At 41.3% G+C, this 25059-nt stretch overlaps 1 protein-coding gene across 4 annotated transcripts in view; it reads left to right on the forward strand.

The window, feature by feature from the left end:
* Window positions 1-24849, forward strand: part of adcy9a (adenylate cyclase 9a) — a 39565-nt gene extending 14716 nt beyond the window's left edge. For 3 of the 4 annotated variants that reach the window (XM_086211007.1, XM_086211008.1, XM_086211005.1), the window contains exons 3-12: window positions 9787-9986; window positions 10388-10498; window positions 11206-11474; window positions 12796-12898; window positions 14157-14374; window positions 15189-15348; window positions 17903-18051; window positions 20716-20745; window positions 22507-22789; window positions 22921-24849. In XM_086211007.1, coding sequence (XP_086067133.1) covers window positions 9787-9986; window positions 10388-10498; window positions 11206-11474; window positions 12796-12898; window positions 14157-14374; window positions 15189-15348; window positions 17903-18051; window positions 20716-20745; window positions 22507-22789; window positions 22921-23916 — 2519 coding nt within the window. In that variant the 3' untranslated portion in view covers window positions 23917-24849. The remainder of the gene's footprint in view (window positions 1-9786; window positions 9987-10387; window positions 10499-11205; window positions 11475-12795; window positions 12899-14156; window positions 14375-15188; window positions 15349-17902; window positions 18052-20715; window positions 20746-22506; window positions 22790-22920) is intronic. The other variant, XM_086211006.1, reaches the window with a different exon arrangement.
* Window positions 24850-25059: the final 210 nt, after the last annotated feature.

A 25059-nucleotide genomic window follows, 5' to 3' on the forward strand; every position in this document is an offset into this window, starting at 1 on the left:
AAAAAATTTGAATGTTGGAGCGATTGTTGAGTTAAGTTTGACAGTTGAAGGGCCAAGTCTGAAAAAAGAGAAAACAAGTAGAAATGTATTTTAGTGTAAGAGTTGCTAAGTTTTTGACTGTTTCAGGCAGCAAAATTAAAGTGAAGAATAACAGAAAATGTTAGGAGAGCAAGATACTGAACCCCTAATTGCTCCTGATGGCCCTGTGACAGACTGGGCACCCGTTCAGGGTGAACCCTGCCTCTCGCCCAATGTCAGCTGGGATAGACTCCAGCAAGACTCAAGTCTTAATCTGTGTTTTCAGCAGATTCATGGAATGAATTTAGTTCCAGAGGGTTGGTCCTGTTGCTAGAACAGCCCCTGGAACTGGGTAGTATTGCCTAAACCAATGAGAGTTGGGGGGGGGGGGGGGGGGTTTGCATGGCTGCTTGGTCCAACATATAGATATTAAGTTGAGGTGGGGATATTTGTCAGCAGTTGTTGACGTAATAGCTACATTAGTGTGCTGTAGAGACGGAGTGGTGGAGAGACAAAGCCAAGCATATGAGAACCTCAAAGCAGTTTCTCTGACAGTTACAGTTCATCCTTGAGAACTTTTGAGTTTTTGTTGACTTTGGCCAGTCCTCTGGACCAATGTGGCAACGTTCGTAAGACTGAACGCTGTGTTTCTCATGAGCATCACCCCTTTGGTCATGCCCTAAAGATCTTGATCTGCCTGGCTCAGCCTGGCTGGAGCACATGAATTTGGTTTGGAAGCAAGTGAAAGGAGGACGCATGTATTAAGTTTGCAGGATGCATAGTGTTAAGGTCTCATTTGTGGCTAAATAAGGATAAAAACTAATTTGATGGTTGGTTGTTGAAGCTAGTCAGTGACATTATAGTACTGTCACTTTACAAGTAACATATGATCACAAGTGTATTGCTTAATAATTGCCATTTCTTTAGAAGTATCATACTGCATGTTTAGAAAAACTGCATAGGAATGTCCAATCTGGGGCACCCAAATAGTGAGTGCAACGGTCTATTTCATTGCCAACTAACATGGGGGCCACTAGCTCAGTTCTCCAGGATGTTGCCTCTGGTGGGGTTGGGCGTCCATGCACGCACGCAGGTGGAATGAAGGCACGTGTCCTGGTTGCTGCACTACTGCCACCTCTGGTCACTCAGAGTGCCTGTTTGGGCGGGAATGGAACTGGGGGAATAGTGTAGTCCTCCTGATGAGGCTGTACGCTGTCAGATCATGTGGCCAACAACTCAACAAGAAGTATGTGGTGGTCTGAGCACCAGATGGGTATGGGGCAACTAGGACAGCTTGGTAGGGCAAAATGGCCTTGCAAATTGGGGGGGACAGGGACAGGTCAATGACAAAAGTAATAAACATAAAGGCAAAGTCCTGTACTGGCAATGGGAAAGGACTTAATTGCTGTTTTTAAGCAATTTACCACTAATTTTGTTTTTTTCATATCACTGCATTGTAAATGTCATGTTTGTTGTTTTGGTTTGTCAGGGATCCAGTTCTCAGTTTTATGTGCATGGGACCAGAGAGGAGAGGTAACCTTTGGGTCACTGGGAACGGTTTTGATCGTATCATCTGAAGCCGATAAAAGGTTAAAAGTCATGTGGCAGGAAGTACGGAGTCCAGATTGGCGCAGTCCTCTGGGGACTGTTTGAAATGTCAGTTTAAAGTCTCTTAATGTTCAGTCAGACATTCTCATGGGAGGATTGCTGAGCAGGACTTTGTGTGTACAGTGTGTCTGCATGTATTTTTGCACTTTAGTGTGACGGGTGCATGTGTCAGTTGTTTCACACATGATTTATGGAGAATTTTTTTCCTTGGAGTTTGTGTGTGTGTGCGTAAACATGTCTTGACCAATGAACAATCCAAAGCACCAAAATATTGGTTTTTTTTTTTCAACTTGAAGAAGAAAAATGTCCAAAAAAACAGCACTTAATTTTTTATGTCAATGAATCGCATCATAATAACATTTGTCAAAAGATTTTGAATTTACAGTTTGTTTCAGTGTAAGTGAACTATACTTGTGCATGGATAGTAAGCTGAGAGTGTGCGTATTTTCTGATGTGTGTGTCCACAGTGTTTATGGTCTTTGAATGTGCATGTGGAATTTGACGCTGCAGCTATGCTTCCTCTCTATTCATGCCTCTCTTCATTCATTCATTCGATCATTGTTCCCATTTTTCTCTCTGAAAGTGAAGGTGGCATGTTGGTGTGTGTCCATTCATGTTGGAGGAAGTTTTCTAATATATAAGGATATGTACGAGTGGCAAAGGCAATCATCTTGCATTGCACCACCTTGGATGAGTCATCCACACAGGAAATGTCAAGTGTCTGTTGGTGTATTTTAGGATGTGTCATCCATCCCAGTTTGAGACAGGCAGATGCTGCATATTTCCTGAAAAGGGTGTCTCCTGGGTACAGGGTTATAGCGTCTTGGTGGGCGTGCCCGTGCGCTTCTCATCAGAGTCCTGATTTTCAGTTTTGGATGCCTGAGTTTCTCCTCCATCTATCTACACAAATTTTTGGTCCTTCTGTTTTGTTGTAGTTCCTGTTTTATTTTGAAATGTACATCCCTTGTAGTTTTTTATGGCCTGCTTTTTTGTTGTTGTCATTTTCCCACCTGTTTTCTGTCTTGCTTGTTCATCCGTCATCCACAGCTCTGTTCCTCGCGCCTCTTATCCAATCAGCTCCTCCCCTGCCCTCATATTTTCCCAGCTTTTTTCTTTTTATGTCGTTAGTTCAGTTTGTATTTTATAGTGCGTACTCAGAATTTGGAAATAACTGACTTCAAATATGGAAAAGTGCACACTGAGAATTTAGGTAGAATTATCTTTTCACAAATAATTTACTTAGTGTCCATTAAACATTTATATTCCTTTAGTTTATTTGTGATTAATACGTCCTACCGAGTTCCTACCATTTTTTTTTCGTGTGTATCTGTGTGCATGCAACCATCCGTACTCACAAAACTACGTTGGGTAAACAAACCTCATGTTGCTACAGGCATTTGTAGTTTTCCTGAGCAGATGCATTGGAACACATTTTGATCTGAGGTCAGAAATAGCGAGTCGACGTACAATAGAAGGCAGCATTAGCCTCGTTTTCATTACCCGTCTGATCGTTTGCGCTGTTTCCTGCTGTCTGTTTACCTGACAGTTTGTTATTTTATAAGTTTGGCTTTTGTTTATTCTTGTATTGAAATGTCTAGTTGCTCATCTGCTGCCTGTCTCCTCACATCCCTGACACAATTTCAAGCAGCTGAAGCAGTCTCAGAAAAAACACACATCAGGTTAAGAAGTGTTTATGGCAGAAGTTGCTGTTATTTTTTGGGGTTTTTTTTACGTTGCCATACACACTGTCTCTGGAGGGGATATTGTTCCGGAACCTGCCGATACTGTTGCTGACAACTGAGTTGTCAGACTGGATACTAGCAAGGTAACAGATGAATAGCACTCATGGCTGGTTCCTCACTTTTTGTGAATTCCAGCGTGTCACTTTTAAAATGATGAAACAGGATGCTGTGTTTCCTGTCCGTCGGTGTGTGTCATCACCGCAGGGTCCAGTTTTTAGTCGGATTCTCCCTTTTCCACAATGACTTTGTCCTTCGCGTCATTGTTGCATTTTTTTTTAAACGACTCATTTTTCATATACTTGTCACTCAGCTTCAACTACAGGCCTCTTACCCGAACTTCTGCGAATGTAAACAAAATTTTTGAGTGCTCAGGCTATTTACTCAGTCATGACCCACAGCTGCCCTTCAAAATAAGAGCATGCTGCATTGTAACATTACATTATAATGTCAGAACATTTTTCATATCTCTGTATGAATTGTGATGATCATAGCTATGGTTTTATAGCCCAGTCACCCTTGAGTTTTACTGAATATTCAATAAAGTTTTTTCTGTGTTTGGAGGTAAAAACAAACAATCAAACAAACACCAAACAACAGGAGTCCCAGTTGACCTTAATGAACTGATTGAATGGAATGAGGACTCCCACTGCCTGGAGAAGCCTCAGGTTTGCTTCATCACACACAGATTACATTTATCCGGCTGTGATCTGATGACAAAAATGGCTAATTAAAATGGATTGGCCCTTAATTACTCTACATTAAAATCTTCAGTATTTTCATTTAGTCAGCATTCAACAAGCCTTCCTGTAATGGTGATAGGACTTTTTAGGGATCAGTGCAGCATAAAATCAGTATCAACTACCAAATTGTCTACAATTAAATTCACCACAATATGCCAGGGAAAATTAAATGGCAAATCCTTAGATGTTCAAGCCAAAGTCATCAGTAATTTCCGTGTTTTCATTCCACATATTATTAGACACCCAAATGTGCATTGTGGAGACGGTGGAGTAAATTAGATGGAACTGACTGACTGACACCACTTAGAGAAATACACACACACACACACACACACACACACACACACACACACACACTAAGATTAAGACACCGCTGATAATAACAAAAAAAACACTAGTCAGCAAGCTATGATCTCCCATAAGCACACACATGAAAACTTTACAAGCCTAAATTACTCATGAAACATGTGGAAAGCCTCTTTTTAAAATTTTATGATAAAAATCTGGGTTCAAAAGTGAATCGGCCAGTTCGCTTTCAGTTACCCTGAGGGAAAGTGTCTCTTTCATCTTAGTCCTCTGTTCACTTTCAATCTTTCCTCCTCATTGTGTGATGTCGGTGGACTCAGACTGTTGACACTGCAGCAGCTAGCAGGATTTACTGCTAAACTGGCCTCATCAATAAGGTTGCTAACATTATTTAATGGATCATTTTGCAGCTTTTGCCTCAAGTTAAAAAAAAATCTCATCACTTTTCATTTCACATTGTTGCTTTTTTAGCCCTTTATTATCTCCACACAGAAAGATCCTGTGATGGAGCCGGGGCTCGAACCTGGAACCTTCTTGCTGTGAGGCGACAGTGCTGACCACTGCACCACCGTGCCACCTTCAAAATACCCAAACCTTATTAAACTATTTCAATCAATGTCTTTTTCTTGGAACTTAAAGGAATGTGTTTTATTTATTTAATTTAGAAAAGGACTGTGAGTGCTTATGCCTTCATCATTTGCAAGAAATAGAAAGAGAGAGGCACAAGATTTAGTAGATGGCTAATTTCCATCCGTAGTCCTAATTTGTAAGAGAATAATTTTAACTCCAACGAGCTAGTACATCTACGGAATGATTTTGTGTGCAGGATTCTCCAAAACTCTGCAGATCGTAGCAGCATTGGAAGAAGTATTGTCAAGTCTCTACCTGTGGGCCTATTTCTGGTATTGCATGGTGTATCACCCACTCCTACATACATGTATGTATGTATGTACATGTCCATTCTACATATACTATGGGAATTTTTGTCCTTGTGTGTTTGTGTGTGTATTGTAGTAGTGGTTGTAGCTGTCCTCAGCTGAACCCTCCCTGCTTCAGTTGGACTGAATAAATCAATAACTGTCATTGAGATTTTAGAGTGCTGGTGTCAGTTTCTCTCTGAGTGCTGTCTTGACAGCAGCACTCATAATCAATACACAAACACACAAGTATTAAACACGCACAAACACACACTCTCACCGTGCTGTCTTTGGGAGTTTGGCTGCAAAAACACTTGAAATGTCAGTTTTGATACACGCACATAAGACGGTACAAGTTCAAGGTGTGCTTCACTTTATCTAGAATGTTGTTGATACTCACCCATTGTCAATCTTTGAAATACTTTACAATGCGAGACATGTTTTTGACTTCGGAGGAGGCTGTTGATAAAGTTAGAAAGCTGAAATGGAAGTAGACAAGGAATGTGGATTATGCAAGGCATGCTCAACTTGTTGACCTTCGAAGTACTCCTGGTGTCTTCCTCCCCCTCGCCATCTCTCTGCCATTTACTCTGCTCTCACCGCCACCACCTCGGTCTTCAACTCTTCAGCTTTACATGCACGTAGATGCATGGTAGATGCATGCAGGACAAAGAATTCAGCATTTATGTGCTTATTCAGAGTTTTTTCCAAGCCTTTACTGACATGAAACCTTAATGGTGACCTCAGCATTGACAACATTTCCATGTCTGAGGTTCATCTGTCAGTATTCAGCAACAAAATTCTCAAGCCGTTTACAAATTGTATGGTAGCGAGCCACCTAGCGAGCCATTATGAGCATGTTTCGATGAACATGAATATTTGAACTCTAAATAACTAAAGAATCAACCGTGATAGTGACCAGAGTCACACGACAATACAATCATTGATTGAAATGAATGAAGGAATTAGTGGCAATGATCACTGAGAACACAACTGTAGAGAGAGTTTTACAATGTTTGACCTTAAAAGCTCCATTTTCAAGTCTTTGGACTTTGGTCAGTACAGCAGTATGATAACTGGGGAGGGAGGGAAAGTGAAGGATGCCAGTTGGTCTCCAGATTCCAGGCTAATTATAATTTATAGGAAAGTACACCTTACAAATTAAAGGAAACAACTAAGTTGAACTCTACCTCCAGAGTAGCGTCTATTGTAAGCTGAAGTCCGGTGTGTTGTGTGTTACAAGCTTCTAGTTTGCATATTTTATCCTGATAGTCAGGAGTGTGGCTAATCTGTAACTGGCTTTAAGCTTTTATAGGCAAAGAAAGCTGAGAAGTTTCTTAGCACCGTGTATCCACACATCTTGCTCCACTGATGCGTCGTCTCTCAGAACTCAGTTTATCTTTCTGTAGATTCAAAATCAGCAATTTCTCTAATTTACCAGTCTTTTCTTTTTAAGGTCTGACCCTGCTGTTAGTTTCCCATGTTGCTTCTCACAAGTACTGTCCACCTGCCCCTGTCTAGTGGCCGGCTGTGTGTTTCTGTGGGAGAGACTGATATGTCACATAGACAGAGAGTGTGAGATTGGACATCAAGGACAGACTAGAGAGAGATGTCATGAGGCAATTCACAGCTGTAAGGTCCTATGCCATCCATTAAAAATCAGACAGAGAACACAGGTTTTACCCCGAGAGCTAATGGACCTGTTAGAATTACACAGATTTGTGTGTGTGCGTGCGTGTGTGTGTGTGTGTGTGTGTGTGTGTGTGTGTGTGTGTGTGTGTGTGTGTGTCATGAATGGCCTTTGTCACCTGTTTGACAAAGGTTCCCCTACAGTAAGTCCTGCTGTTGGCATAAAAGCTGAGACTGTCTGCCAAGTGCTCTCTGTCTCAGCGCCAACAAGACACACAGTGCTTCCAGACTTTCAAGATGAATTCATTGTTAGGTCAGCATTCATAACACATTGTATTTATGCAGACAGGGAGGCAGGACAAAAAGCTGTGGCGAAACCATTGGTTCCACAGTAGCCGTTAGAACCACTGGGGTGTGTTTTTGTGTTTGCAGTGTACAGCAAATATTATCAGTGAGACAATCATACACAGGATGACTGGAATGTATTTCAGTTTAGGAGGAACCAAGTGCAAGACTTTCATGAGAAACCGTATGGTAAAGATAACAGCGAGTGTCTCACTGTATAACGTGAATGAATTGGCAGAAATATGAAAAAAGTTTAGATTGGACGTATGAGTGGAGTACAGTGTGAGTACAGAGAGGGTGTGTGTGTGTGTGTGTGTGTGTGTGTGTGTGTGTGTGTCTGCCGGTACAAGAGACAAACATACGCAGTGGTCTTTCTTTGATTGACAAAAAGTATTGCAGATATTAAGTGCACAAACAAAGGTAAGAACACGCCACATCAGACGCGTCAACATACAGTATTTACAGTATAGTCCAGAGCAATCAGTCACACTCTGTGAGGCATATTTTCCACATGTCATGAAAAATCTGAAACTGGAATTCATGCAATTTGGAAAATAACAATTTCTAGCCCTGGAAATTTTGTTTATAAATGAATACATTTATCAAATTTGAGGAAAGTAATAAATATTTGCCTCACAGATACCTACATATTGGAGCATTGTATGTGGTTCTGTAGAGATACAAAAAGTCTGTTTTAGATATAGTTGTTTTATTTTAACACACATTTCTGTTGCGTAAAGCCGCATAGCTTGTAACTGAATATATGCTAGTACATTTATATGTCTTTCTGTTCGTTTTTCATGTATACGCTGGTCTTTCAGTGAAGGTTTCATTGTGAAAAATTTCCTCACAGGCATGGACAGTCATGGAAAATGGAAAATTAAAAAAACAAAAAAAAAAATGAATCTTTTATTTGTTATTTATCTGCTTAAGAAACAGATGAACCCGATAGGTGAAATGGTATGTAGTTGAGTCATGAATATTTTCAGTGAATGGGATTTGAATCATGACCCTTTTTACTAAATGCAGTTCTTTACATCACACAAAGAGAACTGAGTTCATTATTATTATTATTATTATTATTATATTACGATTATTATTATTATTATTATTATTATTATTATTATTATTATTATTATTATTATTATTAGGGCCTGAGCCTGAAGGTACTTCAGGCGAAGACCCTATTATGTTTGCTCATTATTATTATTATTATTTTCTTTTTTTTTTAGTTGTTATTTTCATTCATTTTGTTAAAGTTTTTTGTTCCAGAAAGGACAAGAGTCCATGAGGGGCTCCTTATAGAGTAAATAATGTTCATACCATTGCAGTGTTACATCCCTTAGTAGACTGAAGCCGGGAACTCCCAAGGATTCCTGGATCTGGTCCCTCCACAGCTTATCGATACTCATCACCTTGTGACACGCTTAGCACCTTTAGCAATCACAACACAGAGGCCATCCAGCCAGGTTACTGAGTGTAGCAGCTGGCTGTAGGCCGCCACTGTAATCCACTGTTTGCATATTTCCTTGTTGGCCCTACAGCTATGTGAACATGGTCAAGGGCTTTGGGCTTGTGTGCAAACATAGTTGGTGAAACACACAGTTTTGCATTACTACCTGTCTTTGGAGTGTGTGTACATCAACAAAAAGTACAAGTAATTACTGGTAAGTTGCAGACATTGTTTTAGCAATCAGCTGCTTATGGTTACTAGATGCCAAATTCAGGTTTTTCATAAAGTCACAAAATGTTTTAATTGACAAATTGAATCTGCTCAATTACCAAAAGAGAAAGCGATGCAAACTAACAAAGACAAACAAGCTAATTTAGCATCTTTGAAGTTGTAACTCACTCGCGTGTTAGGCACTTGATCAACGATTAGACAGGGAGGAAGCTTAGAAGAAAAGGAGAGGAAACCAAGACCCTTACCTAGTGCTAGTCAATCCGTACAACATAAGCCAGAAAAAAAAAATCAAAATCATGTTAGGTTAGTACTCCTGTTGGTGCTCCTGACCAAGGCATTAGCGGAGTGCAGGATATGGCTGCTCATTGCTCCATAGAGGATGGTAAATTTTGTTGCGTCCGTTAGAATGACAGAATAAAAGCATTTTAACATGTACACAACTGCTGTGGGTTCACATTGACAGTCACAATGTTGAGATAATTTACCTCATGTCAAATTGTGATTGTTACCCAGCAGTTGTTTCCTGCCTCATATGATGATGCCATAGTGCGATACTTTGCCAATTGTCATAATAACGCTATAACCTGTGTCCTGTATGTTATCAACCGGTACGTGGCATATTCACTACATAATGTGTTAATTGACACAAATTTGATTTGCGTAACAAACCCCCAAAAAAGCACTGGAATACTGATGTATGCCCTATTATCACTTTAAAGTGAAACCAAGAACACAATGATGGCTGTCATCACGACGTTCGAAAAAAAAAGTGCTTCTCTGTGCCTTCCTCTCCTCAGGACTGAAAACCTACCTGATCTCGAGGAGGAAGTGGGATCGTGATATGCAGTGTAGCTGCTCTCAGCTGGGACCGCCAGGTGGGGACTTTGTTGGGATCAGTCGACCCTCTTGTCCACAGGCCCACACCCCGGACCTCATCCTTGGGGGTGCACAGGCTGCTGAGCCCTTGCTGCCCAACCAACCACCAGATAGAACCGGGGTAAGTCCTTTCCCCCTCTCTCTGGTGGTTTTTGCTCTGCAGCTGAAACACATCTATGGAGTACTTGCACCATGACACATTCTGCAATGTGAATGAAACAGCTGTTATCATGTTTCTAGTTGTTTGTTTCTTCTCTGTTAGCCAGTCATAGATTGAGCAATAATCAGCTTTGACATAATTGTTTTTCCCAAATACCAGGTGGTGTACGAGATATTTCAGCCCTCCAAAATGGGACCCACACACCCAGTTATTTTGGTGTCATATGTCATATATGCCTTCCCCAACATCTACTCATAACAAATGAGTAGATGTTGGGGAAGGCAAAGATCAGAATCTGTGTGTAAGTGAGTTGACTGACTGTCAAAGTGAATCGATCATCATCCTGCTGTCTGTTTCTATAGATTCCTGTCGTAGTGTCCTGTAGCGAGGTTCTGTCCTCGGGGGCTGAACAGGGTGATGAGGTGGCTGTGCTGAATGGCTGCCAGGAAGAGCACAAGACTAGCAGTGCCAAGGTACAATACACTCCATCAGCAACCCTGAAGGCATTGCTCATTTAGGGTCTGTGTCCATGTTAGGTTTTTTTTTTTTTTTAATTTACTTTCTGTTATAAACCGGCTGGAATATTTCTATGATGACACAACATGACCAGCTAGCATCACTGCCCCTTTGCTTTTATTACCCACTTTTCATTCTCGTTGTTTGACTTTTTTTTTTTTTTAAACCACGAGCACCGACTGGTTTTTGCTCTCATATTTTTTATGGAGATAAATAAAGTTGATGTCACCACTGAGTCTGTCTGCTGTAGAGAAAATTGCTTGTGTGATCGTCATAGAAAATGGTGTGCCATTCCAAAACTATCTTGGGCCAACCAAGGGGTAATTTGAACATCTCAGTTCAGGGTTTAGCTGAACTATCTCCAGAGAATAGTTGACATTAAGGTGACAACTGGAAAGGAGCAATTTAGAGATATTCAACTAGAGGTGCCTGGACTCTGAAAAGGATGCCGGGTGGAGCACCTTTTCTTGAGCTGGCTCTAGACTCTCTTCCCATACTGGGGACAACTGGAAAGAAGTGAGTGCAGCTCAGAAAAGCACAATGGGAAAACAGGCCCCAAGATAGCTATCCAAAAATCTTGCTCTTTACTCTTCCACTCTTCCACTTTTCCATCTTTTGAACCTGATAGCTTTTTTTCTCTCTTTGCCTTCTCATCCCTCCTCAGTTCATCTCAGGTCACAGCCCGAGGGCAGCCAATGGTCTCCTGAGCCCCCCAATGGAGGACCCGGTGCGGGCAAGCCAGAGTTCCTTGTGTGACATGCTTCAGGAGAAGGAGAAGAAGACTAGTACCAGCACAGGGACTGGCACCAGTCTAGGCATGGCTGGTGGTACAGGGGCAGCTGGTACGGGCATGGATCACTCTGCCCTTATACAACTACGGGCCCAGAGAGCAAAGAGTGATGCCCACTTTGTGGATGTTATCAGGGAGGACAGGTGAGCAAAGGGTTAAAGGTGGAACTTATTAACTTAAAATGCTGGTCAAGGGTGACTGATTACATATGACGGCTGATAAATATAGCAAAGAACTTTCTGTGCCCTTAAATGTGCACTTTGTAACTCTGAAACACAAATGCCTCAGTCAGTACTTGGAATGAATAAGGGGCAGGATATGATCGGAAATGTTGGCTGTCGCCCTCTGTCAATGATGTTATAGGTACTTTTATAAGCTATGGGGTGGAGGAAGTCTAATGTCTCAAGGTCTTGTTCTTGAGTTTGATGGGGGCGAATGGGAGACAGGCAGCATCTTTAATAACACAGCTGCTCCAAGGGCCTGTCTTGGGGAAAAAAGTAGCTGAGCCTGGCTTGCTGTGGATTTATATTCCACTTCCAACCATCGCATTTCCATGGGCTTTGGGTGAGACTGGATGAATGAGATTGCAGCTACCAGCCAGTGAGTTTTCTCCATAGCGTGACTGTGTGGAGGAGGAGCTCATTGGTAGAACCCCTTTCCCTTCAACTAGCTAGAGTCCTAAAACACTGAGAACCAGCTGTTTCAGGAGCCCACAGGTTAAGAAGTGCTAGTGTAACCCCCCTAGATTTTGCTAGCCTCACCATAATTTCTTACCCTTGCCCCTAACCTCTCCGACACCTTGTCCAAACCTAACAGGGAGTTTCCTGAACCTTCAGGAGGTTCATCCGGTTTGCTAGGTGTTGCTGTAGTGAATAACGAGGGTCCTGAACTTGGCTAAACATGCAGTCCTGAATTTGCAGACTTTCTGGCTTTGCAGACACGTACTATCGGCTCCTTCAGGCTGCAGTGACTCATTATCACCTCTTGAGGTTAAAAACTGAAATTATGAGTCAGGCAGAAACAGTTACTAGGTTGTTTCCAAACCTACAAATTGTATTTGTATTTCAAGAGACTAAAAGGATTGCTCAGCATCAGTTATACTGATCAGGTAAACCTTTTATACTGGGTGATGTTCAGGGTTGTAGTGCTGGAGCGCATCCCAGCATGCAGTGGGTGAAGCAATTCCTGTCTGAAACAGGGTTAACACATCTAGTTAAACAGATATGTTCTTGCTCGCTAACTTTGGAGTGTAATTGGAAACCAGAGAAATCCCAAATCCAAATGTCTTATGTACTTTCAAATGCCAATATGATAACTTTATCATCCCAATTATAGAATGAAGAATCTGAAAAATATTCAGAGGATCCGTTCTGCACTGTTAACATCTACTCAGGAGAATTGGTGCAATTTATAAAGTAAAATTTAGAATTTAGGTTAATATGTGGTCTTTTCTGTCATTCCCAGTCTGATGAAGGATTACTTTTTTAAGCCACCCATCAACAAGATCAGCCTCAACTTCTTGGAGAGATCTTTGGAAAAAGCCTATCGTAGCAGCTACAAGGAGGAGGTATACACACACACACACACACACACACACACACACACAAACACACGCGATATATATATGTACATATGTACACTACCAGTCAAAAGTTTAGACACACCTTCTCATTCAATATTTTCTCTTTATTTTTACTACTTTCTACATCATAGATGCATACTGAAGACATCAAATGTATGAAAAATATATGAAGCAAGATATATGGAATTATGTAGCAAAGAAAAAAAAATATATGTAGTTGCTAATTTGCTAATTTTCCCTTTTTCCCAAATTTGTATGCCACTTTAGTGACATCACACACTCACACACCCAAGACCAGTTCCAGTTGGCCTGCATTGACCTCTCAGCCTTGCAGCCACCTGCTGTTAATTCGATGTTACTACAGTGCGTAAAACACATTGTCACTGTAATAATGCTGAGTGGACTGACATTCCAACCATCCATCCATTTTCTATACCGCTTGTCCGTTAAGGGTCGGGGGAGGGGGGGGGGCGGCTGCTTTAGCCTGTCCCAGCTGACATTGGGTGAGAGGCGAGGTTCACCCTGGACGGGTCGCCAGTCCATCCCAGGGCCATCAGGAGATCAGTATCTTCCTCAAGGAACCTTGACCTTTCGGTTGCTAGAATTCCACGCTACCTCTGAGCCATGTGGACTGACACTCTAGTAATATCATTACAATTTTAGGTACCATTATTTTACTTTAATTATTTTCCAGTGTAGATGTAGATTTGATTATGAGTGTCAAGTAAAAGTTTTGGCAGGTTAAATTTTTGGCTAAATAAAAAAAAAAATCAATAATTTAATCTAAAAAAATAGGTGTTTTTTTTATTTTGAAAGTTTCATCATGTGACAACAATAGTAATGGGGGAATTAATGAATTGCTGTTGAAAATGTGTCTAGGTTCTGATTAACCTTTAATTTTGTAGATATTTCATATAAAATATTGATCAAAAGCATGTAATAACAAAAAACTGGCAGTCATTTTCATCAACTGGTTTTTTGTTTTTTTTTTTACATGAAGGTAGAATGAGAATCACCTGAATCACGAGCTTGACATAATTTGTTGCTTGTGTATTTTTGATATTTTCTGTTGACTGTGCATTGAAAATGAATCATTTTATAATGTATTCTCATTTTAGATGGGATAGATGGTTAGAAAGCCTACTTTAATTTGTGCGGAGCTCAAATAATGGTAAGATATTATGAGAGTCTGGTGCACCAAGAGTTTTAGGGGAAACTGAACTGCCATCTCAATGTTCTTCAGGTGAAAAACCAGGTGCAGGAGCAGACCTTTGCAAGTTCCAACTTCAGCTCCTTCCTGGATGTTCTACTCAGCTGTTTTGTTTTCTTGGCCCTGACCCTGGCGTGTTTCCTTCCCCCACTGGTGAGCCCCGCTACCGTGGGCCCTCTAGCTTCTGCAGCTCTGGTCCTGGCCCCCCTGGCTGGATTGTTGGAGCTGGCCTCCTTGGTGCTCTCTATACGGTGAGGTTCCAGCGAGACTAAGTACTGAGTGTTTGATTTTGTACATGGTTTTTCTTTTTCTTTCTTTCTTTCTTTTTAAAAAAAATCAAAATAGGTCCAAATAAAAAGGGAGTTTCATGCCTATATGAAACAATACATGTATATCATATTAATGATCCAAAAAAAGATATTTTTTATGTATACATATACATGTGTGTATATATGTATACACACACACACACACACACATACACACATATATATATATATATATATATATATATATATATATTTATATATAATAAAAAACAGTGGATTCATTTCTTTGGTCAGAGTCTGGTTCATGTCCAGTATTTTTGTGAGAGACCATTATCGCCTCTGAAAACCATGAAAGCAGCATCTGAAAACCACTTTCCCTCTCTTCCCACTATTCAAAGTGCTAAAGATGTTTTAATTATTCCGTGGTGTGTTTTTATGCGTGTGGATGTGCCTCAGTGGATAGTATTTCAAAATCTATTAATTCTGTCTTGTTGTGTTTTGTAAATGGGCAATAAAGCTTCACCTTCATGCTGGGAATTGTCCAACATAGTCATGTTTAAATGTGTCTTAATTATGGGACTGGTGAAAGTCTGTTATGTTTTTCTCTCCCAAGGCTGCATAGGAAAGGAAGGAGCATAGCAGAAGACATATGAGTTTTTTTAAATCTTTTTTCTGTGCTTTTTTTTTAAACTCCAATTTCTCTCAGATTATATGTAATTTAAAGAATGAAATGATGAAGTCATGCTGTTCAAGTCAACTTCTCTTCCTCTCCTCTCCTCTTTTCTCCTCTTCTCAGTATGGCCTTCTATCTGGAGGAAGTGATGAACTGTACCCGGTCCCTGCTCCTGGTTGTCTCAGGCTGGCTTGCTCGTCATGTGATCGGGGCTGTGTTAGTCTCCTTACCTGCCATCTCTGTCTTGTCTCACCTGACGTGCAGCGTCCACCTGCCACTCCAGGTAAAACTGTCTTGTGTGTTAAGAAATCCTCCTGTGGGCAACTGGGGTTTGTGTCACTCTGATTTAATTTCTGGTAATGGTTTGGTATATCATGTAGCATTGAACAGTTCTTTAAAAAAAAAAAAAAAAGCTGATTAAACAAATAGGAGGCTTAAATATTACTATTAAAATTCAACATTTCACTTAAATTAAAGAATCTCAATACATCAACTCAACAAAGAGCAGTCCAGCAATAGACAAAATAACTGAGGGGGGATTTGGAACAACAACACACAACACACAGTAAGCTGAAGTAAAAAAAAACAAAAAACCTCCTGCTATCGCCGAGTGGTTCAGATCTCATCTGCTCCCAATAATTCCCGAACAATTGCAGAAATCACAACTTGGCCATTTATGAGTCTCTTTTAGAGCATCGTATCTCTGTGTTTGTGTGAGAGACAGCCGGAGTGGGGCTTATGATTTAAGCAAAATTGAACTGTAAATAAATAGACAATAGACTATATCCATATTTGGGAATATTTTGGTGATAAACTGGACGTCATTGGCAAGCTGAGCAGCCTCAATGCTGCAATTTTCCATCTTTGCAAATGCAGAGAGCTGGCTGAACAGCTACAACTCTATTATCAGCATCAAGACAAGACATTATGCAACAAGAATGTGCATTATACAACTGACAGTTCTGACTGGCTCGTGTTTTGAATTGAAGAGTAGGCAGAGCATGAAATTAGCATTGAATTTGGCTGGAGATCAGGCAAAGAAGAAAAGGAACATATTTAGTACTTTCTAACTGATGCTGGTCTGCAGACATCAAAAAGAGGCGTCATGTTTTACTGTGCTGGCTTGGGTCAAGGCCACATCCAGGTCTGCACATGTCTGACTCTCCTTCCCACCTTCGCCTGCTTGCAAGATGTAGTGATGTTCTAATCAATTTTTTAACATTGAGAGTTCCAACTCTAATCCACTGTAGTTATGATTCTCATATTCAAAGCCAATGTTATTAACAGACGACAGTTTAGTGACATCACACACTCAGACAGAAAGTTACATTGCAATAACAAGGATCCAGTGTTAAAGGAAAAAAAAAAACCCGCTCATTTTCCATCCTCCACAGAGCCAGGAAGAGGATAGCTGTCCTCTCCTCTGTGTGTACATTCAGGAGCTGAGACCTACAGAGACCAGTTTACCGCTAGTTAGCTAAACATAACGAATAGTAGTGTATGGTATATATTAGCACACCGGTTTGTCTTGCCAGATCAGCCTCCAAACCTGTTGTTCCTCCTCTGTGGTTGGTGCAGAAGTAATTCTCCTCATCCTCTTTTACAAAGTTGACCACTTTGCAGTCATCAACGACTCTTTTCCTTTGTTGGCCAAAGTTTTGTGATGCAGCACCCAGTCAGGACTTTTGAACTATGTTTTTTATTCAAAAAATTTCAATGTCTTAATGTGATTTTCATCTATTATTTCATAGACTGGTAATGAGAGAAGTGTGTTTGATGACATCTGAAGGTGAACACTTCCCATCGACTACTATTCATCTCTTTAAGCCAAGTAGCGCGAAGCTAGCTGGTCTCTGTGGGTCCAAAAGTAGCACAGAAGAAGGAAGGGTATCCATCCTCTTGTCTGGCTCCAGGGAGAATAGACAACAAGTGCATTTTCCAAAAAAGTAGGCGCGTTTCATTTGAATCTCACTGTGGATCCACTTCCACTTGTCAAATTTGACCGATGCTGTCCTTCATATGTGGGATCATTTAAAATGATGAATAATTAATGAAATCACAGCTGTTCTGCCATGTGCACCAATGTGTGAAACTGTGCTTTAGAGACACTCATGTTGGGGTATCTTGTTTTTCAAGGATTTTCTACTCATACCCCCCCCCCCCCCCCACACACACACACACACACACACACACACACCACCAACCCTGCTCCCTTCTCTTTCTCCTCTCGCTATTTTCTCGGGGCTTGCAGATCAAAGCGCTAGTCTCAGGGAGAGTTGTTAATTAGACATGTGGTTTTCTGGACATTAAAGCCTTTGAAGATATAAAGACCCAAAAACAGCACTTAGAGGGTGGCCATGACCGGAAACCAGGGAGGAAGTGTGTGGATTTGGCGGTTTGGAGGTGTCCTGTTAATTCAAGCTATAACACCCCATCAATATCCCCCAAATTCTAACACTACTTTCTCTGTGTGTGCTTTAAGTTATCCGTCCATATTAATATTTTACTTAAAATACAAAATTTATACAAATACACAAATCTTTACCAAAAAAAGCAGTTTACATTTGTCTTCTGCATTTGTTTTGTTTGCTAGTGATGCACAGATTGTGGTTTTAAGACCTTTACCTGCTTAACCCATTATGTGCGCCGCCCTCCCCACCAGAACAAAATGCGTATAAATCAAGGGCCCCAAACCTGTACCCCTTATGTCTAAATGCATGCTTTTCTCTTGTCCTGAACTCCTCACCTAAATATCCAGTTTTGTCACTGTAAAAGCAGCTGAAAAAGTCAATACGGGGGCTGTCAGATCGCTTCAGTGACTTAATCCTCTCCTCCAGGTGACCATGTTCTTGTGCTGTGCCACCATCCTCGCCATCATCCAGTACTGTAACTTCTGTCAGCTCAGTTTCTGGATGCGGTCGGTCCTGGCCACTGCTACAGGTGTTGCCCTGTTGCTGTTACTATACAGCCCACTGCACAGGTACAGGTGAGCACAGTACACACACACACACACACACACACACACACACACACACACACACACACACACACACACACACGCTCATTCACATTCAGTCTGTATAGGCAGTTGTGCAGTAATGTACATTTATGATTTCCAAAAAAGACCAATGTACGGTACATGAAATTTATATACAATTCTGGTTGGAATTGTTCGCACCGCTGGATATTCTTCAGAATATTTGATAATATATGTGAAATATCGATTTTTTAAAATCATATTAGGTGAATCAAATGTCCACGGGTATTGCAAAACAACTATGAAAGCTTTCATTTGATGAAATAAGAAATACAGATGTACTGGGGAATTTGTTGGCCTGACAGTGACCTCCAGGGGGTTCTTGGGCAGTTTCCCACTAAATGTGAAGTGATCAGGATGAGAGTCAGCATCCCGGACCTGGAGGTAAAGGTTTTCTGTCAGAAAACGATAGATTTCTCCCTCAAGGTTGGGAGTGAGTTACTGCCCCAAGGGAAGTATTTCGGGATGTCGTTCATGAGTGAGGAAAAGATGGAGCCTGGGTTCGAGCCAAGATGGTCGTTGCAGCATCAGCAGTAATACGACCTCTGCATGGATCTGTTGTACTTTAGGAAGAGCTTAGCTGGAAGGTGAAGCTCTCAATTTTCCTTTGGATTTACATTCCAACCATCACCATGGTCACAAGCTTTCAGGTAGTGATTGAAAGAATGAGTTTGTGGATACAAGTGGCTGAAGGGTGGCTGGGCTGAGCCTGAGAGATAGGGTAACCCTCTGAAGTGGTTCAGATATCTTATTGGAATTCTTACTGGGTGCCTCCTGTTGACGGTAATCCAGGCACATTCAGCTCGGAGGAGGAATCCATCATAGAGGGATTATATATCTCATGTAACCAAAGAGTACAGAAGCCCAAGTGAAGAAATTTAAGATGCTTTTTTTTGGACAATGCTGCTGCAAGCAATTTGAACTGAATAAAAGTGTGTGTGTCAAAATGTGTCGTCAATGGTTGACATTAAGTTCCTTGACAGGTTATTGTATATTTACCCATTTGTCTAGTAAGGTTGTGATGGAGTGATCAATTAGTTTGCACTTCTTGTTGGTGTAAGTTCTTTAAACTGACCCAGGAATAGCGTGGGGTCGCCCATAGGGAGCAGGAGTGCGTTCTTGGGGAGAGAGATGTCTAACTGTCTCAGTTGCAAATCAGTGGTGGAAAATGGATCGATGGTATAAGTGATAAATATATGCTGGCCATAATAATTGGTATCCTGGGTTATTCATGAAAACAAGTTCCTCAAAAAAAAAATGAAATAAATCCAACAAGGCTGACTTGTGCTCAGTTGTCACGGTTCACATGACCTGAATTAACAAGCGAATGGTTCCTTTACCACATAGAAAGTGACTGATTGTTCACAGTGTCTTTTCTCAATGGTAAGAGACCAGAGAACCGCAGACTTGCTGTATCAGACAACGATTCCAAGCTTCAGGCGTGATGGTCTTGTTTCCAAGTGTGGGATCACAGTCATAAAGTGGTTCAGACACTTCCACCATGTGATGTGAGGAGGAAACTCATCAAGAGCCTCTTAGGATTTAAGATGTCATTTAAAAGGCTTCAGGCTGACATGGATCAATCCTGAGGGGTTGTTTCAGCTCCCACTAAACACTCAAATTTGGGTCTATGGGCAAACACCCAGGAAGACACCATTACGGAAGGAAAGGCACACCTTCGAAAGACGCGGTGTTTCAAGGATGATATTCATACACAGATATACAGATTCATCTTGTGTAGATCTCTATGAGGCTGCAGTCCATCACTTTGTCTGTAGGTTTTAAAATCGAGGGTCAAACATGGTAGATGGTGGTTTGGTCATGCTGTAGGTCTGCTTTGCTGCCTCTGGTCCTGGAGGCAGTGATTGTGCCACAGGAATGATGTCATCACAAGGTTATGAAGGCATCTCAGTGTGAGATGTGCTACCAAGTGTGAGAAAGCTACGTTCAAGTTGAAGGTCTCGGGTCTTTGCATGAGGCAACCACCCAAAACTCACATCCTGCAGCACAGAAGAGGGGTCAACAAGGCAAAGGCTGGACTTGAGGACCGTTAGACTCGCTTAATTCTGCCATTGAAAAAAAAGACCAAGAGCTGGAACACAGGAAAGGAAGAGCCAGCATATAGCAAAGAGCTGCTAGGTGACTACCAGAATCGTTACAGCGACCAAATTTGAAGAGAGACAGTCATTATGCCATTTTGTGTTAATTCAATATCAGTGAAGTTCTGTCTCTCTTCTGGTCACCTACCTTGGACATTTTAAATCCATTATTCCGATGATACATAATTGCATTTATTTTGGCAGATATTCTTGAAACAGGGGTGCCAATAATTCTACCGCGATATAAAATTACTGCTGTGTGATTGACACGTAACTTGAACTCCAGTGTTAAATCAACACTGTATTTTACCGGAGTCAACCTGCATGTTTCAAATATTAATACTTTAGAAATGTCTACAGTCTATTTAGTATGACCCTTTTTAGTTTGGTTTAATCAGCTAAAACAGACAGTTTAATCTGATCCGTGCATTTATGTGGTCATGTATGTGTGTTTGTTCATGTGTGTACATGACTAGTCCTCGCTCCTGATTGACGCCACTATTGTCTCTTTCAGCTCCGGGAATAACAGCCTACCAGTTCACGGGTGAGTGTTTCCGTGGGAACAGAGGTTTTTGATGGATGAGTGACATTTGAAGGGTCAACAGGAGCAATGACTCTTTTATATTTTTCATCACTACAGCTCTCTCTGGGTTTTACTCAATCTCACGCCTTCTGCACATTATTCCCCTCTCCTTATCTCTCTCTGGGTGCACCAGCAGTAATGGCAGCTAAATGTCACTCGTGGTGGAAATGACTACTACAGCCTGTGCTGGCTTAGATTTTGTATTAGAGCCAGAGGTCAACAAACTAGAATATAGTGAAAGGGAGCGGGGAAAAACCCAAAATGAGACGTTCACCTTTTAGTTACTTTATGTGTCTACACGCAACATTATACTTGTGTGCTTTGAATGTCGCTTCATTACACTGCTAGGGTTTTACAGGAAGAGGTGCGACAGTATCTCCCTGGCAATTGAAGAGAAAACATTAAAACATTCAATCATTAAAAGAAAAACATCATAAAACCATAAAATGCCTCCATACTGCTCGTTACTGACGCCATATTTTAAAGTGGGCTAAAAACACGACATCAGTGACATATTTCAAAACACCTTGCTGTGTCAAGGTTTCGGGACTCTGATGATTTCAGATGAGCAGTATAGAGGCATTTTATAGCTTGATTATGGTAATGTTCTTCTTTACACATGCTTAAAGTAATTGTTCAACTGTATAATATTTTGATTGGACTGTGGATCAAAAGTACATTTTCACATCAATGATTGATTGGGATAAGTTGGATCTCTATTCAAATTTACTGCAAATTATAACCAAATTATCGTAAAAATGGATGAATAAATGAATTATTTATGCGCACGTCCACCTGCTACTGCTGTGTGAATGTTAGTGTTCAGTGATGAGGTTCTCTCCTTCATCCTGCAGAACCCAACATTTCTTCATTCAGTGAGTCCAGATCAAAGCTCTCATCAAAGTTTATTCATCAGGGGAGGTTTACTGGCAGAATGCTGATTGGAGATCAGTTGTTAGTCAAGGATTATCTAGTTACTGCTTTTATGTGCATCAATAATTCATTTGAAAAGCTGTTTTCCCTCATATATTCCACAGCGTCAAGTCACCCGAAGCTGAGAAGAAAATCAATGTGAATGGATGTGTGTTAGCTGCTCACTAGATCCAAACTTAACTGCAAAAGGCCAACTCTCTGAAAGTGTATAGAATTCTTTTTTTTAACAAAAAACATCTCAAGTACTGAACCCAGGAGCTCTTTTTTCAGTTTGCTAGTTCAATTTGCAAAGGCATTTTTCTTCAAAATGAAAAATATGAGGCTAAAAAATGATCTATGTGATGTACTGCAGCCAAAAAAAATATACTCTTCAAGTCAGATTTTCGCATCATGGCCGTACTCCTAAGCTTCCCCTTTGTATCAGTGATAGTGGACGGTAATGGGGCGCATGGTTACAAAGATTCTTGTTTTGTTGCAATCAGATTCTTCCTGGCTTGTAAAAATGGTGGAATCTAGAGGAATAGCAGAAGTTAACAACCTTCCCTATGTGGAACCTTTAAAGGAGGACTGTAATTATATTATGGTGATGTGGTTAAATTAACTTGTAGGTTAAAATGATATCCAGTTGTCTTTTAAGAAGAATCAAGGTGTTAAGTGGTGGATTATCCAGCCCTCCTCCTTGTTACATTCAGTTCTACCCGTCATTTCCTTGCTCTACTGTCTCTGTATTTCTGTCCCTATTTTCAGTTTTAACCACTTCCTCATGTTCCCTGTTATTTTGTCCCTCAGACTGAACCTCTCCACATCAAGTGATAGTGGTTCAGTTCCAGAATCCAGCCCTGATGTTCCATTGCGACCTCATGATCTTCTAGTGCCAGAAGCAGTTCTCGCCTTCTTCCTGCTTCTTCTCCTTGTCTGGTTCCTCAATCGTGAGTTTGAGGTCAGCTACCGTCTCCATTACCATGGCAACGTGGAGGCTGACAAGCACCGCTCCAAGATTCAGACGATGCGAGACCAGGCTGAGTGGTTACTGGGCAACATCATCCCCATCCATGTTGCTGACCAACTCAAGGTTTTGCCACTGTTAATACAAAAAATCAGGAGTGTTATTATTAAAATAATAATTAAGATTATTCTAGTGCTGCAAGTATATGAAAATATTTGTCCTTTAATACTCTAATCTTTTTGTCCTTATGCGTGCAGGTAACGCAGAGCTACTCCAAAAACCACGACAGTGTGGGCGTGATATTTGCCAGTATTGTAAACTTCAGTGAGTTCTATGAAGAGAGTTACGAGGGTGGGAAAGAGTGCTATCGGGTCCTCAATGAGCTAATTGGAGACTTTGATGAACTCCTTCGCAAACCTGAATTCAAAAGCGTGGAAAAAATCAAGACTATTGGTGCCACCTACATGGCGGCATCTGGGCTGAATGTCCAGCAGCTGGCTGAGAATGATGAAGACTCTCCGCATGCTCACCTGAGGGCACTTTTCAACTTTGCCCTGGAGATGATGGGTGTACTGGATGACTTTAACAAGAACATGCTGGGCTTTGGTTTCAAGCTCCGGATTGGATTTAACCATGGCCCGCTGACAGCGGGGGTGATCGGCACCACTAAGCTGCTCTATGACATCTGGGGAGACACGGTCAACATTGCCAGCCGCATGGACTCCACTGGTGTAGAGTGTCGGGTGCAGGTCAGCGAGGAGAGCCACGCTGTGCTCAGTGCCATGGGCTTAGAGTTTGACTATAGAGGTACTGTGAATGTTAAGGGCAAAGGCCAAATGAGGACCTTTCTGTACCCCAAAAATGGGGAAAGTATGTGCCAAGATCGAACGGAGATGAGCGTCATGGTCGGTCCCTCGACTGTGGCATCACTGAGAAATAAGACTTCTGCTGTTGCTGCAACATCAGCTCTTCCTTTTCGTCCCAAGCCTCCTTCCTCCTCTCTCCCCACTGTCCCTCCTCAACCACAGAGTGCTGGAAGGCCTTTAGGAGCAGGACCTGAGCCTGTCCCATCTAAATCCTCAGAGCTGCGGGAGGAAGGATATAGGGACTCTCCACATCTGCCTGGGGGTTCCTCTAACACAGACCTTCAGCTCCCCTCCACCACCTCTGAACTAGTACCAGAGGAGGAGCATGTCGTGGAGGAGGCCGATGAGCTATCTAAACTCAATGAGGAGTTTTATGCCCGCCTCTGATCAGTCCTCTCCCCTTCCCCTGTCGTTTATCCTTCTGCTGCCCCCAGCTGCTATCTCTCCTGGACTATTCGCTGGTGTAGGCAGGATGTCCCTTTTTGGTATGAATGAAGGAGAGGGAAGTGGTCACTACAACACAAACAGCAACTATAAACACGGCTACTAGCATTGAGGGAATGTGGCCTGAGTGCCGGGGTGGGTTGAACCTGTGTTGAGCACAGAAGTACAGAGAAGATGGCTGACAGGGGTGAGAGGGACAGAAAGTTTAGTATGTGTTATTTTTGATGTTTTTTTTTTCTTATTTGTTTTTGTTATTAAGTGCCTTCAGGACTAGAACAGTGAACGAACAAGTACAAATACTGAACAAAGTTTCTTTGTATGGGTTTTCTGCCAACATGTAGACTGCGGAACATGCTGTGGTTTCTTACTCCATGCTTTTATTTTCAATGCAAGTATTTCTTTAAAAAAAAAATTCATTGTTGTTGTGCCATATCATCTAGTTTAACCTGATCAAAGTTTTGATCTTACTTAAGGGAAAATCAGTTTAAATTCTATATATAAGTGCCAATGCAGCATGAGCAGGGAACTATGGGAAGAACGAGGGAATCACATGAAGCAGTGTTAATTTATGTATTCTGCTTTGACACGAGGGCTTAATACAGTATTCATTTGTGCTCGAGTCTCATCTTAAAGGGACATGCTACAAAGCTAGCTGCCTAGATTTGAATTTATGTAGCAGATAAATGCACATTTAAGCACAGGTCTTGCACAATGTTTTCTCGACCACTTGTACTGAATAGTTATTACCGTGAGATGGCAGTTTAAATAGAGCTCTTTCCTGTCTCTTTCTTTCTGTCTCTCTCTCTCTCTCTCTCTCTCTCTCTCTCACACACACACACACACACACACACACACACACACACACACACACACAAATGCAAATCAAAAGCACAAATTCAAATTAGTGAATAGACTATAAATTTGGAATAAAGGGTAGTTTTTTTTTTAAAGGGAGTAATCACAAAAGCAGGAAGGCACTTTAAATAGACTTAAAGTAATACTGTGACCTGAGATGTGTTTTATGAATATGAAATACTCACTCGTGCAGACCTGAGAGGTGGATGTAAAATGACTGTAGTGATGCTA

This window comes from Aulostomus chinensis, chromosome 8 (genome assembly GCF_037954235.1).
Source record: "Aulostomus chinensis isolate RoL2024-O1b breed Wild chromosome 8, RoL_Achi_v1.0, whole genome shotgun sequence".
Lineage (NCBI taxonomy): Eukaryota > Metazoa > Chordata > Actinopteri > Syngnathiformes > Aulostomidae > Aulostomus > Aulostomus chinensis.